This window comes from Suncus etruscus, chromosome 5, assembly GCF_024139225.1.
Source record: "Suncus etruscus isolate mSunEtr1 chromosome 5, mSunEtr1.pri.cur, whole genome shotgun sequence".
Taxonomy (NCBI): domain Eukaryota; kingdom Metazoa; phylum Chordata; class Mammalia; order Eulipotyphla; family Soricidae; genus Suncus; species Suncus etruscus.
In genome coordinates this window covers 87,697,094-87,711,905 of record NC_064852.1, presented here as the reverse complement: position 1 = coordinate 87,711,905, position 14,812 = coordinate 87,697,094, and the positions used below count along the sequence as shown (strand labels likewise).

The 14,812-nt window shown below is 38.6% G+C and overlaps 1 protein-coding gene across 4 annotated transcripts in view; it reads left to right on the top strand.

Moving 5' to 3' along the window:
* The window catches only part of OSBPL6 (oxysterol binding protein like 6), a 239,591-nt gene that overhangs the window by 162,290 nt on the left and 62,489 nt on the right, over positions 1–14,812 (top strand). For all 4 annotated transcript variants that reach the window (XM_049773389.1, XM_049773388.1, XM_049773386.1 and 1 more), the window contains 7 exons: positions 884–1,006; positions 3,566–3,619; positions 4,659–4,772; positions 4,869–5,039; positions 10,897–11,029; positions 13,096–13,199; positions 13,742–13,834. In XM_049773389.1, the coding sequence (XP_049629346.1) occupies positions 884–1,006; positions 3,566–3,619; positions 4,659–4,772; positions 4,869–5,039; positions 10,897–11,029; positions 13,096–13,199; positions 13,742–13,834 (792 nt within the window). The remainder of the gene's footprint in view (positions 1–883; positions 1,007–3,565; positions 3,620–4,658; positions 4,773–4,868; positions 5,040–10,896; positions 11,030–13,095; positions 13,200–13,741; positions 13,835–14,812) is intronic.

Below are 14,812 nucleotides of genomic sequence, written 5' to 3'. Positions count from 1 at the left end.
TACAGGACTTATTTATGGATCTGTGCTCAGGGATTACTATTGGTAGGGTCAAGGGACCATATGGAAAGCCAGGGATAAAACCTGGGTCAGCATTGTGTAAGCCAGTGCCCTATTTGCTATCGTATGTCTTGGGCCCCCAGAATGCCAGATTTCTAGTTTTGTGATGTGCTGCTCTCTACCAGCCCTGAGCTGAGTCTGTGTCTTCGAATGTGCATCTTTAAGAGCTTTATCTCCTGTATTTGCATGTGGCAAGTGGACTATGGGATGCACAGCTGCCCTGGAATGCTCTAAGCCTTATTGGGAGGAAACAGAAACCACAGCACGGCTCACAGTGTTTCATGGGATGAGTCATGTAGCCCACCATGGCCTTCTCTGTCTCCCAGAAAGCCAGGTCCACATGTTCATCTGACATGTGCCCTTCCATCTTACTTTAAAATGGAAAAAAGTACTTGCACAGTGATGAATCATCTGGAGCAAAAAGTGCATTTAAATCTAAGTGCCAGCCATTATAATTCCATTCCACCCCAAATTCTGGCTCACACAAGTCACTGAAGGCTCTTTCAATATGCGTGTGCACAGGCTCTCTCTCGCACACACACACACACACACACACACACACACACACACACACACACACACACACAAACACAATACACACAAATAAACACTCTTCGACTGATATCTGGCTGCAAGTTCATTTCCACTTCAATTCTAAGTGCATAGCTAAGGCTGCTGGTAAGTTTGCTCCAGAATGTTGTTCATCTATCTGGTGGATCAAGTGTCGCTTCAGAGGCAATTTCTACTCAAGAGTCTGGTTTAAGTGTGTCATTGAGCATGGAGAAATATGTGATTTGTTTTTCTTTTTTTTTTTTTTTTTGTCCAGGAAGCTGACAGCTGGGAAATCATAGAGGGACTGAAGATAGGCCAAACCAATGTCCAGAGACCAGATAAGCATGAAGGCTTTATGCTGAAAAAAAGAAAATGGCCCTTAAAGGGTTGGCACAAGGTAACAGATTTGGAAAGTTGTGCCCAATGAGGTTCAAATCCAAGGCTCCTACTTAAAAAAACATGTGCTCCAGCCCTTTGAATTACCTCCCAGACCTGAGTAGTATGACCGAGTAGCATGTGTTCTTAGTGAATGTCCTTTGAAATGAGAGGTATTTTCAGATGTCTGTTTATGTTCACTTGCTGTGTTTATATTATCTGTCCCTCCTTTATTGAATGTCAAGAATATTTTAACTTTTTACTATTGGAATGAACATTCAAGAGTATACATTGCTGCTGAACTTCTTGGAATAAATTCTTAATAACCATTAACAGTGCCAACTAAAGTTGTTAAATCACTCATCTTGGATGTTGTTTTCTGCCTTTTTTAAAATTGTGTATTCCTTACTCTCCTACTCATGTCCTTTTACTATTTTTTAGTTTAAATATTGGAGATAAGATTTTGTTTTTATGTTGTTGCATTTTCCTGGGTGATTAGGTACAGGGATCCAAGAAGGATAGGGCTATCTTCCAACTTTAGTATAAGCCCCTCAATAGAGCACCAACCTCCACTCTGACATTACTAGGAAAACTCACCATGTCTGCTGATGGATTTCTTCCATGGCCAATGAATTTATTGGCAGGTGACCCAGAGCTGGTTACCCTTTAAGTCAAAGCAGAGGTTATACATAATACCCTTAAGGAAAATTCTTTTCCACTTGAAGGATTTAAAAATTAACAGCTGGGATTATTGCCCTAATCCTCTGTCTCTGAGGGTGGAAAAAGAACAGATGAAAGAGGCTTCTGATCAGTTATCCTCACTTGTCTATTTTGAATCCATTTCATTATCCAAGTTCTAGGGTTCGCTCTTTCCCAGCAGTTCTTTGGATTTTGTTCAGTAAATCAGATTCCTTTAAAAAATCACACCTTGCCTTTTATTATGATCATATCTTTGAATTCTGCAAATCAGTGGCCTTGATAATTTTTCCCATGCCTGTCTACAAATGAGATTTTCCACTTGGCCCTTCCTACCTTATTTCCTTCTGTGCTGCTCCCCACCCTGCTTTAGTGACTCCCCCTAGTCTCATGCTGTGTCTCCATTTTGTTCTGTGATTTCTCACAGGAAATGATTTTCACCTGTGTCCCACAGGGAGGCTCATGGCTTCCAGTTAAGAAACCCTTTTATTGGTTAGGTGCACTAAAATGAAAAAAAAAAAAAAACCTAGCAGAAAAAGAGATATACTTTTCTATGAGTATGGGTTCCAAACTTTAGTACTTTGGGTTCATGTTTCAGTCAAACAGGCAGAAACTCTTTTTGGACAAAGCCTTTGAACATTTTGTATCACTTTTTTCCTGGTCTCTAAGACCTCAAGATGTTTATTCAAGCATCAGCCTGTTTGATTGCCAAAGTCATGGCCAATTTACTCAAGTGTTTTTGAACCATAAAGACTTTTCCTTCAGTGCTTGTTGCTTGCCTACCTTGAGCCTGCAACAAAGGGGTAACGGTGGTCTTCTTTGTGTTCTTGCTTCGCAAATAAAACTTGACATCAGTGTAATTTTTCAGCAATACAACAGTGCCCGTATGTGTATAGCTAGAGAAGGGCCCTGGGCCTATTGTTTAATGGCTCCAGAAAGTGTTAGTTCTCCTGTGAATTCAATAGTAGAGAGTTCCTCAGTGTTCATGCAACAAAAACAACTAAATTCATGTGAATTCAGTTAAGACCATCCTGGAGTAGACAAAAATTGCCCCATATTACTGGAGAGCCAGTAGAGTGGGCAAGATACTTGCCTTGTACTTGGCTTACCTGGATTCAGTCCCCATCACCCCATATGATTCTCCAAGTTTTGTCAGAAGTGTTCCCGAAGTGCCACTCCAGAGGAAAGACCTACACACTACTGGTTGTGGACCCCAAACAAATAACACCACCAAAAAATGCCCCCAAATTCTCTTCCTCTTTTAAATGTTTACCCTCAGTGTAGTTTAGAAATGATTATTTACCCCTTGCTTTTTAGAAGCATTGTTTAGAAGCGTTTTCTAAAGTGGAAATGCAAACATATTGCTGACTACTCTTAAATTTCCCAGATATTTTATTATTCATAAATTTAATTCACTAGCTTCTGTTATAGACATGAAGATTTTTAAGAATTAGCCATGCTATCCAGAGAAATTCAGTTTACCTGCAGAGTGAAAAATTCCCTGCAAACAAGCTTTACACAGAATCCCTTGGTTGTTTTCATTTCTGGCTTTTGAAAACAACCAGTGGGTTCATTTAGGAAGTCATCTCTGCAAGCCCTCAGCTTCCCTCTTTCTTTCCCAAGTCCAAATTAAAAGGGCCATGATGAAAAGGCTCTATCCTCTTTCTCTTGTGTATAGAGAATTCCTGGTGGATTAATGGCAGGGCTCAAGATAAGTTTCATGATATTTAATTGACTGACTGTGGCCAGATGACTGTATACAAATATAAGAAAACAGTCATTGTAGTGTTGTTTACTAAATTCCAAGCAACTTAGGTCCACTCTTGTGAATGTTTTATATAATTTAAAATACAGAGAATAACTGGAGGTTGTTTGGTTCTTGCAGCGTTTTTTTGTCCTGGATAATGGAATGTTAAAGTATTCAAAGGCCCCACTCGATGTAAGTAGCACACAGGACAAGTTTCTAAGATTGATTTAGAATTCTGCTTGAAGTGAGTAAACACCACAGTTGTGTCATAATTTCTAGCTTTGTGTTTTTCTGTGCCTGTAATAATTAACAGACTAACAAACTTCCATGTCCCATGGAAGATCTGGTTTTTGCTTATATTCAACTAATACAAAATCTCAAACTGGTTCATTGACATTAAATTAAACTCTTGGAGTGTATGTTGTTAAAAACAGGAGTTTTAAGCCTAAAGGTGACACTTTAATACTACACATACTTTGAAGAAAAACACAAAAATGCTTTTCCCACCCCTTGCCTTCACATGCCTATAAACTATGCTTTAAGTGCTTTATTGAGATTAAAATAAATCTTTGCTCATATCCTTTCCTAAACTGTGCTCTGAACTTCATTTCTATCTTAGACTGTCCTTTTGTTTTGGAAGTTCCTACTGACTAAAATGATTCTGGACTGTTTTCATTGTAAAAAAAAACAAAAAGTGGTTTGTTTTTATGCAAACTGGGGCCTTCCTCCTTATCTGAGTGGTGTCTTGGCAATAACAGAAGGCTCAGATTTCAGTTTTGTCTTCACTCTTCCTGTGAACCAGCTGTGCATCCTTGATGGGAAGGGAGTGGCCAGAAGGAAGAGCTGCCTGCTCAGATCTGATGCCAGCTGCCCAGTTCTGCCCTCACAGCTGGCGTTTAGCTGATGACTCAGACATATTCAGGGTTGTGGGTCAAAGACTGGCCCTTAATATTTTCTTTAGGAATCCCTGAAGAGATCATTCTGTACCATCCAGAATGATAAAGAACTAACATTATATGTATGGCAAAACTAGGAATAAAGAGGAAGACTTACTTATTAAAATTGGTGTGGAGTCTTTGCACACCCAGCTTTTTTAAAATCAAGGAAAAAAAACCTTACCCTCAGCGTTTATAACCATTTGCTCTTGAAAAGAAAGTGAATTAAGGATCACATAAAGCTCACATCACAGAAACTCTGTTTTCCAGCCTATTTACTGATCTTCTGATTTCAGATTCAGAAAGGAAAGGTCCATGGGAGCATTGACGTGGGGCTCTCAGTTATGTCAATTAAAAAGAAAGCTCGGCGAATAGACCTTGACACAGAAGAACATATCTATCACTTGAAGGTACAGTTGCTTTGCAACAATTTTTCTGCTGTTAATAGTCCATGTTGGCCCAGAGAATGGAATCACATTACCTTCTCGTCTTCCTCATTATTTTAGGTGAAATCCCAGGATTGGTTTGATGGATGGGTCTCCAAACTGCGCCATCATAGACTGTATAGACAAAATGAAATTGTGAGATCACCACGAGATGCTAGTTTTCACATATTCCCTTCAACTTCCACAGCTGAATCTTCACCAGCTGCCAATGTGTCTGTTATGGATGGAAAGGTATGATTTTATGTTCTAAAAATCAACCCAGTAGTTTGGAGAATTAGGTAAATGCATAACTGAGTCTCACTGACAAACAGGAAGAGATTTGCCTTGTTAACTAGTCCTTGTGACATTTGGCATCAAAGTCAGTCCTAAATACAGAGTAGGCACAAATGTGGATCATCATGAGTTAATAGTTATTATTTCTTTCTATGAAATGATTACATTCTATTCATATATGGGCTTTATCACCATATTTGGAAGTTTAGAGTGAATATTTGAATAATCTGCACTAGAAATCAGTGTCTTCCTCAGTGTTAAAAAAAAAAAAAAAAACAACCCACCATGGTCATTTTGGCTACCCATATACTAAAATTAAAATGATCCAGAAATTAGTGCCTGATCCTGGCACAAGGATGACATTCAATTTCATGAAACACTCTAGAATTGGGCTAGGGATTTGATTCAGAAATAGAGTACTTGCCTTGCCTATATGAGGCATAGTTTTGACCCTCAGTCCTATAAAACACACACAGACACATCCCACACATACTTTTTTGTTTGTTTGTTTGTTTTTTGGGCCACACCCGGCAGTGCTCAGGGGTTACTCCTGGCTGTCTGCTCAGAAATAGCTCCTGGCAGGCACGGGGACCAAATGGGACACCGGGATTCGAACCAATCACCTTTGATCCAGGATTGGCTGCTTGCAAGGCAAATGCCACTGTGCTATTTCTCCGGGCCCTTTTTTTTTTTCCCCACACATACATTTTTAAAAATAAAATTTGTGGGGAAAGAGTGATAGCACAGCACTAGGGTATTTGTCTTGCATGCAGCCAACACAGGACAGATCACAGCTATATGTCCCAGCATCCCATATGGTCCCTTGAGCATGCCAGGAGTGATTTCTGAGTCTAGAGCCAGGAGTAACCCCTGAGTGCCCCCGGGTGTGACCCAAAAACCAATAAATAAATAAAAACCAAATTTGTAGGCCAGACTGATAACACAGGGGTAGGGCATTTACCTTGCATGCAGCCGACCTGGGTTCAATCCCCAGTATCCCATATGGTCCTATGAACCAGCCAAGAGTGATTTTGAGTGCAAACAAGGAATAACCCCTAATCACTACCAGATGTAGCCCAGAAACCAAAAATATGGCAAATATAGCAAAAATATGGCAAATAAATAAATATGAAATTTGCTTTCTAGCCTTGAATTGTAATATGTAAATGTAATATATTTGTGAACCACTGAGAGGCTAGTGACTTTCCTTATGTAATTAAAATAAGTGGGTTAGAAAACTTGACATTAATATTAGAAGCCCATCTAAGTAACTAGGCACTGTTTTAAACATTTAATATCTTTTGTTGCTAATCTTTAATTAAAACCAAAACTTAGAGATGGTAAAGTATTTTTCCAGATCTTGAATAGCCATTAAGTAGCTAATCCAGTTCTTAATATTATCTTTTTTGCATTACCATAGATTTTTACAATAGTTTATAGCAATCTCCTATAGATCAAAGGAGGTGAAGTTGTTATGAAGAATTCATTGTATGTGATGTTGAAAAGCTAGAGGAGTTGCCTGTCAAGAATCAAAGCTAGGGATTGGAAAGATGGTTTGGGGATAAGGCACTTTTTCTTGCACACAGCTTACTGAGGTTCTACCCAAAGGCCACTTTATGATTCTTCAAGTCCCATCGGGGGGGATGATCTCTGAATGCAGAGCCAGAAGTAAACCCTGAGCACAGTTGGGTGTGACCCCAAAATAAAAATAATGATGATAATAATAAAGAAAAATTAACGTTAAGACCACAGGCATGAAGATAAGCTACTTCTGCCTTTGACTCAGTAATAAAGTTTTCTCAACAGTGGCCACGTTGTATTGCCGGCAGTGTTCCAACTTCTCACTTTGCTTACAAAGGAATTGGATTCAAGAACATCTGCTTTTCTCTGTTTTCTTACACAGAAATAAATGGAATGTTTATATCCAGGTGTCCTTTGTAAAACATTGAAAAAACTCAGGAAGTAACTATAAGATTTATCTGACTGGATTAAATGAATACTAAAAAGACAAAAAAAAATTCAATTTTTGCTCTTTCAGCAGAAGGCTTCTCAGCCTTTACATTTTTGTAATTTTTAGGTAGCCTTCCCAAGAACTGTTTAATAATCTCTCTCCTTAGGAACAGATTATAGGACTCACACTGATACTAGCCAGTGGTGAAATATGAGAGACAAACCAGGAAGTGAGGGTTTAGGAAGTAAGACAGTTTCAGAATGACCTACTCTAGATGCATAGGCAAATGCCCAAGTTCTCTGAGCCTCCTCTGTTAACACCACAGAATAGAATGAATTGCACAGGTAGACCAAAGTAATCAAGAAATGTGTCCCAGAGGAATATTTTTAAGTATAATTATTTCATTCTTTGATTCCTCTAGGTTATGTTTGCATCTTTGTTCTGGAATATTCATAAAAATATGTGCTGTTCTCATTCCTTATATCATTTATTCACCATGTTGGATGCTGGTAGTAATAGTACAGCAGATAGGGTGCTTGCCTTACAAGTGGCTGTGTTAGATTGATTCTTAGACATTTCAAATGATCCTCTGAGCCTGCCAGATCCCTAAGTGCAAAGCTAGGAGTCAGCTGTGAGCACCACCATGTGTGACCCCCAAAACAAAATAAATAGATCTCTTGGATGCTCTCTGAGAATGGAAAACTTAAACCAAATCCTCTCCATTGTTGAGGTTAGATGTTAAGAAAGCTCTTTGTTCCAATTTTTATAAAAGACCTTTTACTCTATTTATAAGTGAAAAAATCTGCACTACATTTATCAAAATGCAGTCTAGTGAAAAGAAGTTTTATCATCACTTTGCTTACATTCTAAGTATCAAACTAGGAGATTTCTGAATGATCATAGGCTTATGAATCTATGTGGCTAATAAATAGATTTCTGTTTGCTAAATGTGTGTATTACTCAGTTCATAGTGATTTAGAAGCCATGCAGTCCGTTGTAATTGAATATTAACATCAGAGATAAGAGTTCTAAAATTTTATAGTTTTGGAAGAAGTAAGTTTCTACTTTTGAATTTTTATGACACTTTAGCACCTTTGTGTTATATACTTCACAACTTTATTTCCCATTAAGTCCCTTGAATCATAGTTTATCAATCATTGATAATAATAAGTTGTAAGACTGCTTTTTTTTACCCATTATAATCTTTGATAGGCATTCAGAGCATCACCAGATTGCTCACTGGTGGATAATATATTTAGGAATCTCAAATAGCTGGTGAGATCGTGAGCTGATCATAAGGGCTCAGAGAGCTTGAAAGGAAGGACTTGAAGTCATGAGTTATGATGCTGTAATAAGGGCAGAGAATTAAATGTAGCATATTGAACAATTTTTAAATATTAAGTGTTGGAGCAGGCAGCACTGATAGAATAAGAAGTAAAACACCATTGGGTAAGTAATAAAGAAAGCAGCTTACTGAATGCTACTATCTAGGAATTTGAACTTTGCTGAGTACCTATCACAATTTGCTTTTTCCATATTTCAAATGCACCATCCACTCTTCCTTTTAAATGTCATTTATCATAATGAAGCACCATTTCTTCCTGCAAAGGCACACTAAAAAAGGGAAAATCCCACATATATAGACAAGCTCTTATCTACTAGGGATAAGAACTCATACTTATTTACAATACAGGGGAATCTCCCACCTTGAAAATATGTCATGTGGATCCATCTTAGACTCCAGAAGATTAGACACTGACCGTCCAGACTTGAAACCTGAACCCCAGACATAGAATCGACACAGTTCTTTAACAACAGCTACAGGAACCAAAGCCCATCTGGGACATCCTGAATACTACTCGAACTCCAACATGTGCCAGTTCTAATATGATATCCTGACAACGAGGAAATTGGGAACAAATGGATATAAGAATCGACACAGTTCTTTAACAACAGCTACAGGAACCAAAGCCCATCTGGGACATCCTGAATACTACTCGAACTCCAACATGTGCCAGTTCTAATATGATATCCTGACAACGAGGAAATTGGGAACAAATGGATATAAGAACAACTAATGATAAAACAAAATCAGAAGACTTACCACACTATGGGCTGTGCAAAAGCCAAGAACGTGATCTACAGATGACCAGGCAGTATGTATTCTGGGACCAACAAGAAAACCCTAGTCTAGGGTTTGGTCTAAGTCCTGCACAACAATCATGACCTCTAATTCCAGAGTCCTGACTGAGGCAATTGCAGCTGAACGGGTCTTCTGGAAACATACGAAAGACGATATCCCAGGCTCCATCCGAGTTTCAGCACAAGGGCCAAGACCACTAACCACAGAAGACAGATTAAAATGACATCGAGGAAACAGAACTTCTAAAATCACAAAGAAAGTCTTCATCATAAGTTCCACTCCTTGACCTGTGCGCAGACTGAGACCTCTAGATTTAGAGGTCTGTTTTTATCACCCAGATCAGAGCAGAAGTCTCATACGCCACAAAAACACCAAGGGGAGAGTAAATGAACGTGAAAGGAGTCTATAGATAATCCCATGACAATATATTCCAAGGGTAGAGAAACCCTGTATCTCTTAGGCCAAGGGGATTCCCATTTCGGATGACCCCAATATTTACTGTGCCTATGCAGGGGGAGGGGAAGAGACAAAAAAACACTAAATAATCCTTTTATTATTTATTTATTTATTTATTTTTATTTATTTTTTATTTTTATTTTTATCTAGTTTTTGTCGATTACTTTGTTTTGGGGTGGATATTGAAGCATTGTCCATTTTTTTTATTTATATATTTACTTTTTCTTTCTTCTTTTCTCTTCTTCCTCTTTGCACCTTGTCATATTTCCTATCTCACGACCATGGCAACTATGTGGTGCATATTTTTATTGCTGCAGTGCTCACTGGATATCTTATTTGATGCCTCTTTTTGAACTGTTGTGATGTTTCACCACCTTCTTTTCCCCTTCGTCCCTCAAACCAAGGATGAGAGCCTCTAGAATGACTCTGCTCATAGTCAGTAGTCGATTTTTACCCCATTATATTACTTTTCTCTTCCTCAAACAAAATCACATAACTTGAACTTTCTAGTCCCACCTCCCAATTAGAGGGGGCAGTAATGGAGGCACCAAGACCAAACAGTTATAAGACCACTAAGTAATTAACTAGACACAGAAGGGACCAGCATTCTAGCAGCCCCTGGGGGGAGAGTGGAGGATATGGGAGGCAGGATGGGAGCGGTTGTGGGAGGACAATTCGGTAGTGGGAATTCCCCTGATTCAATGTAAATATGTACCTGGAATATTACTGTGAACGATATGTAAGCCACTATAATTAAAATAAAAATTATATTAAAAAAGAAATTAAAAATGAACATTTTGATAAAAAAGAAAAAAAAGAAAAAATGTCATTTATCTTGTTTATTTATTTTTGGGGGGGTTTTCGGACCACACCCGTCTGATGCTGAGGGATTACTCCTGGTTAAGCGCTCAGAAATTGCCCCTGGCTTGGGGGGACCATATGGAACCCAGGGGATAGAACCGTGGTTCTTCCTTGGCTAGCACTTGCAAGGCAGACACCTTACCTCTAGCGCTACCTCAACACCCCCCCCTTTTTTTTGGTTTATCTTGTTTTATTGATTCTTTTATTCACTGTGGTGTGGTGCTGGAGATTAAAGCTAGAGCCTTAACGCATGCCTGGCACACACACTACCACTTACCCTCTCCCCTTGCCTCAATACCTCTTTTTGTTACTGTCTCTGAAGCTACTAACACATGTTCTATTCCTTGAGATCCAACACTTCTGTTGAGCATTGCCATATTCCTCACCTGTTCTGTCCCTCGTAGGTACAGCCGAGCACCTTCCCATGGCAGTCCCCACTGCCAAGCAGCAGCAGCCTCCCCTCATCCTGCACCACAGGCCCTAGCAAGGTGGCAGCATGGCTACAGGACTCAGAAGAGATGGACAGGTGTGCTGAAGGTTAGTCCCAGCCTGGTGTGGCTCTTTAAATAAGAGACAAAAAATAAATAAAAGGAACATCCAGTTGCAGGGTATAACTGCTACTTGCTCCTACCTTTGACTCTACATTTTCTTTTGGTGGAGAGGGGTGTGGGAATGAATATAAGGATGGAGTGGCAAAGTGGAAGGCCACTGAATGGATTCTGTCCAGAGGAGAAACTCTGGTGAGAATCTGCTGCTTTGCATGCAAGAGAAGTAGGGATGAGTCACCCCCCCCAACTCCTATGCACATTTTTTTGGTATCTACCACAAAATTCAAACTAAATGTCACAGCTCCCCAATCATACTTGTCTATGATACTTGACCCAGCTCATTTTCAGCCATATATATTTTTGTTGTTTGTTTTGAGGCTACATCCAGAGGTACTCAGGGATTATTCCATACCTGGTGGTGCTCAAGGGACCATATTGGGTGCTGGGAGTTGAACCCAGGTCAGCTGCATGCAAGACAAGTATACTATCCTTTGTACTATCGTTCTGGCTCCCATCAGTCATATACTTAACAATGATATCTAGCCAGCTAGATAATTATTTAAAACAATCCAAGTCTTTAAAATGTATTATGGGGAGGGAGAGAAGGGCATCAAAGGGGTTATGGGAAGCCAAAGCCATTCTATTCAGTAATTGCTAAGGGCCAGTGTGCCAGTGTGCTGTGTTTGCTCGGGCTCTCTGGTGTCAGATTACAAAGCCACCTGACAGTGATCCTATGAGCTCATGGGCTCACTGGTGCATTCTAAAGATTTATTAATTGAGGATTGGAGCCAAAAGAAAAAAATTCAAGATTTAATAAGTGAGATAAGAACATTAATGATATTCTTGACTGTGTTCAATTTCACATACTAAAGGTCGATTTATTTATGTAAAGAATTGTGATTTATTATGCAAATCTTAACATTTTCTCACTTGTTCAAATATCCCAGAAATGTCAAAATAAAAATTTAAAGTCACTTTTTCATTCTAAACAGTAATTTAGACTGCTGAACTTAGAAACACACCGTGAAACTCTTTGGTTTATTTAGTGTAATGACTCATACATCTTAAGGAAACATTAATTGCAAAAATTTTAGGGAGCTAAACTTTTATTATCTGATTTTATATTTCAATTAATGTTTCTAAACTTTGTCTTAATTCTGATCAAATTCATTATTTGTTATGATTTGGGAGTCTCACCCACTGGTACTCACGGCATACTCTAGGCTCTGTGCTCAGGGATCACCCCTAGAGGTGTTCTGGGGATTATATGGGCTAGCAAGGATTGAATCCAGGTCAACTACTTGTAAGGCAGGTGTCCTACCCTTTGAACAGTATCTCTCCAGCCTCTCTGCCCAAATTCTAAACAGTCACCTTGTAAGCTATTTAGAAACAGGTGGTCAGGTTCCCAGAGTTCCCACAGGAACTGTTCCTTGCATGATTCTGAACCTTTGGGTTTGATCCACCACCACTACATGGTCCCTTGAGAACCCCTAGAAACAGCCTCTGAGCTCAGCCAGTATGACCCCCCCAAAAAAAAAACCAAAACAAAGAAATTAAGTGATCCCCAAAAGTCATACAATTAGATCCAGAGAGTGTGTATAGTGGTTAAGCCTTGCATGTGGCCAACCCCAGATTAATTCTTGATACCACAAATGGTTTCTCGAAAATAGAATTGGGAGTTGCCCCTGAGCACAGTTGATATGGCCCAACATTACCCTGGGCTCTTCCCAAAACAAATTAGACAATTTTGAATTTCTTTTAAATGTGCATCTTTTGTGCCATGGGCCACAGGGAACAGAAGCTGACCCCACAGGATGTGAGATTTCCACAGCTTTTTATGTTAGTAGAGGCTAATATGCTAGAATAGCTTTTGAAACCACCAATAAATAAATCAGAGCTTTCACAGATCTAAATGAGAGAAGGGTCTATTTGCCTTCTTCATACAAACATGGAGCTGCCTAAATCCTATTTGCCCTAATTTGAATAAATTTATTTTTATTATAATCAATGCTCCCTAACCAATTTTGATATATTTTTATTTCTGATTTTTATTAGATCTTGCTCACTGTCAGTCTAACCTTGTGGAACTCAGCAAACTTCTGCAAAATTTGGAAATACTTCAGCGAACTCAGTCAGCTCCTAACTTTACTGATATGCAGGTAAACATGTTCTATTAGTGGTAAAGTGCTTCAAGATATCATGTATGAGCACAGTGAATATAAGGATAAGAATATATTTCAAGACAAATAACTATAGTACAGATTAATTTCTGAGTTTTTCTGAATAACTTTGAATCATGCTGTCATTGTGTTAAGATGTTTGGTTTGAAAGGCCTTTACATTTAAATGCAGTTCTTGAATAAGTAAGATCCAAATCACTTTCCTATTTGTATTACATTAAAAATGAGAGCATTGAAAATATTACTTATATATTCTCAGAATTGTTAATATTATTTCACAAAGAAAAAATTGCTAATGATCTCTAATGCTGTTCATTTTGTGAAGCAAGCAGACACAATTGTAATACAATTTCTGTCTCTGCCTATAGAATCCACTCTGCATCAGCATACCTTTCTCTCCTGGCTGGTTACCTTGGTGTCTGACAATAATCTATACTAACTGACTAGTCTTTCTTAGTCCATTCTTATACTGTCTGTGAATTTAATAATACTTTGTTGCTTTTAACCATTTGTGCAATGTAGGCTAACTGTGTAGATATTTCAAAGAAAGACAAGAGAGTCACAAGAAGATGGAGAACAAAAAGTGTCAGCAAAGATACAAAAATACAACTGCAGGTACAGATTTTATTTTTCCTTCATTTTCATTTTTATGTAACTAAAACTGTTTGTACGCATCAGATCACAGAAGTGAGATTGAGAGGAGTTGAACTAATTTAAGTCAGTGCTTTTCAATTTTAGGCCATTAACTAAAATAATGGAAAATTTGTTCTTAGTACTTGGGCATAAATTAAAAAGAATTTTGGAAGTTAATATTTCTCAGTAGGGTTATAAAGCATCAGTCTCTTTGATTATAGCCTTTGAACTGTTAAAATATTTTAACACAAAGTCACATAAAAAATGAGGCTAGGGGCTGGAGCAGTGGTACAGGCAGTAGGGTGTTTGCCTTGCATGAGCTAAACTAGGATATACCTTGGTTTGATTCCCTGGTGTCCCAGTGGTCCTGCAAGCTAGAAGTGATTTCTGAGTCCTTAGCCAAGAGTAACACTTGATCGTCACTGGGTGTGGCCCAAAAAACAAACAAACAAACAAAATGAAGCTAAATGTCTTCTAGACTATACTGTAACTTTTTTTTTCTTTTTTGTTTTACACTAAACTTTTGTTTAAACTAGATTGAGGGAAGAATCTGGGCAGGGAAATATTTAGACCAACCCAGGCAGTGTTCACTGTATTATCATCCTGGTTCCTATAACAAGGTTCTATAAGAGCCTCTTAAATGTTAACTTTGCTCAAATTTGTATAAGTAAATAGGCTGAAAGCTGCATTACATTAAAAATCAATGAAGAGGGGCCGGAAAGTTAGCATGGAGGTATGGCATTTGCCTTGCATGCAGAAGGACGGTGGTTCAAATCACGGCATCCCACATGGTCCCCCGAGCCTGCCAGGAGCCATTTCTTATCGTAGAGCCAGGAGTGACCCCTGAGCGCTGCCAGGTGTGACCCAAATCAAACAAACAAATAAAAATCAATGAAGAACCCAAGTTTCAGGATTATTTCCATGATTAATCTTCTGTGCATTTTTTTATTTTTAGACTTT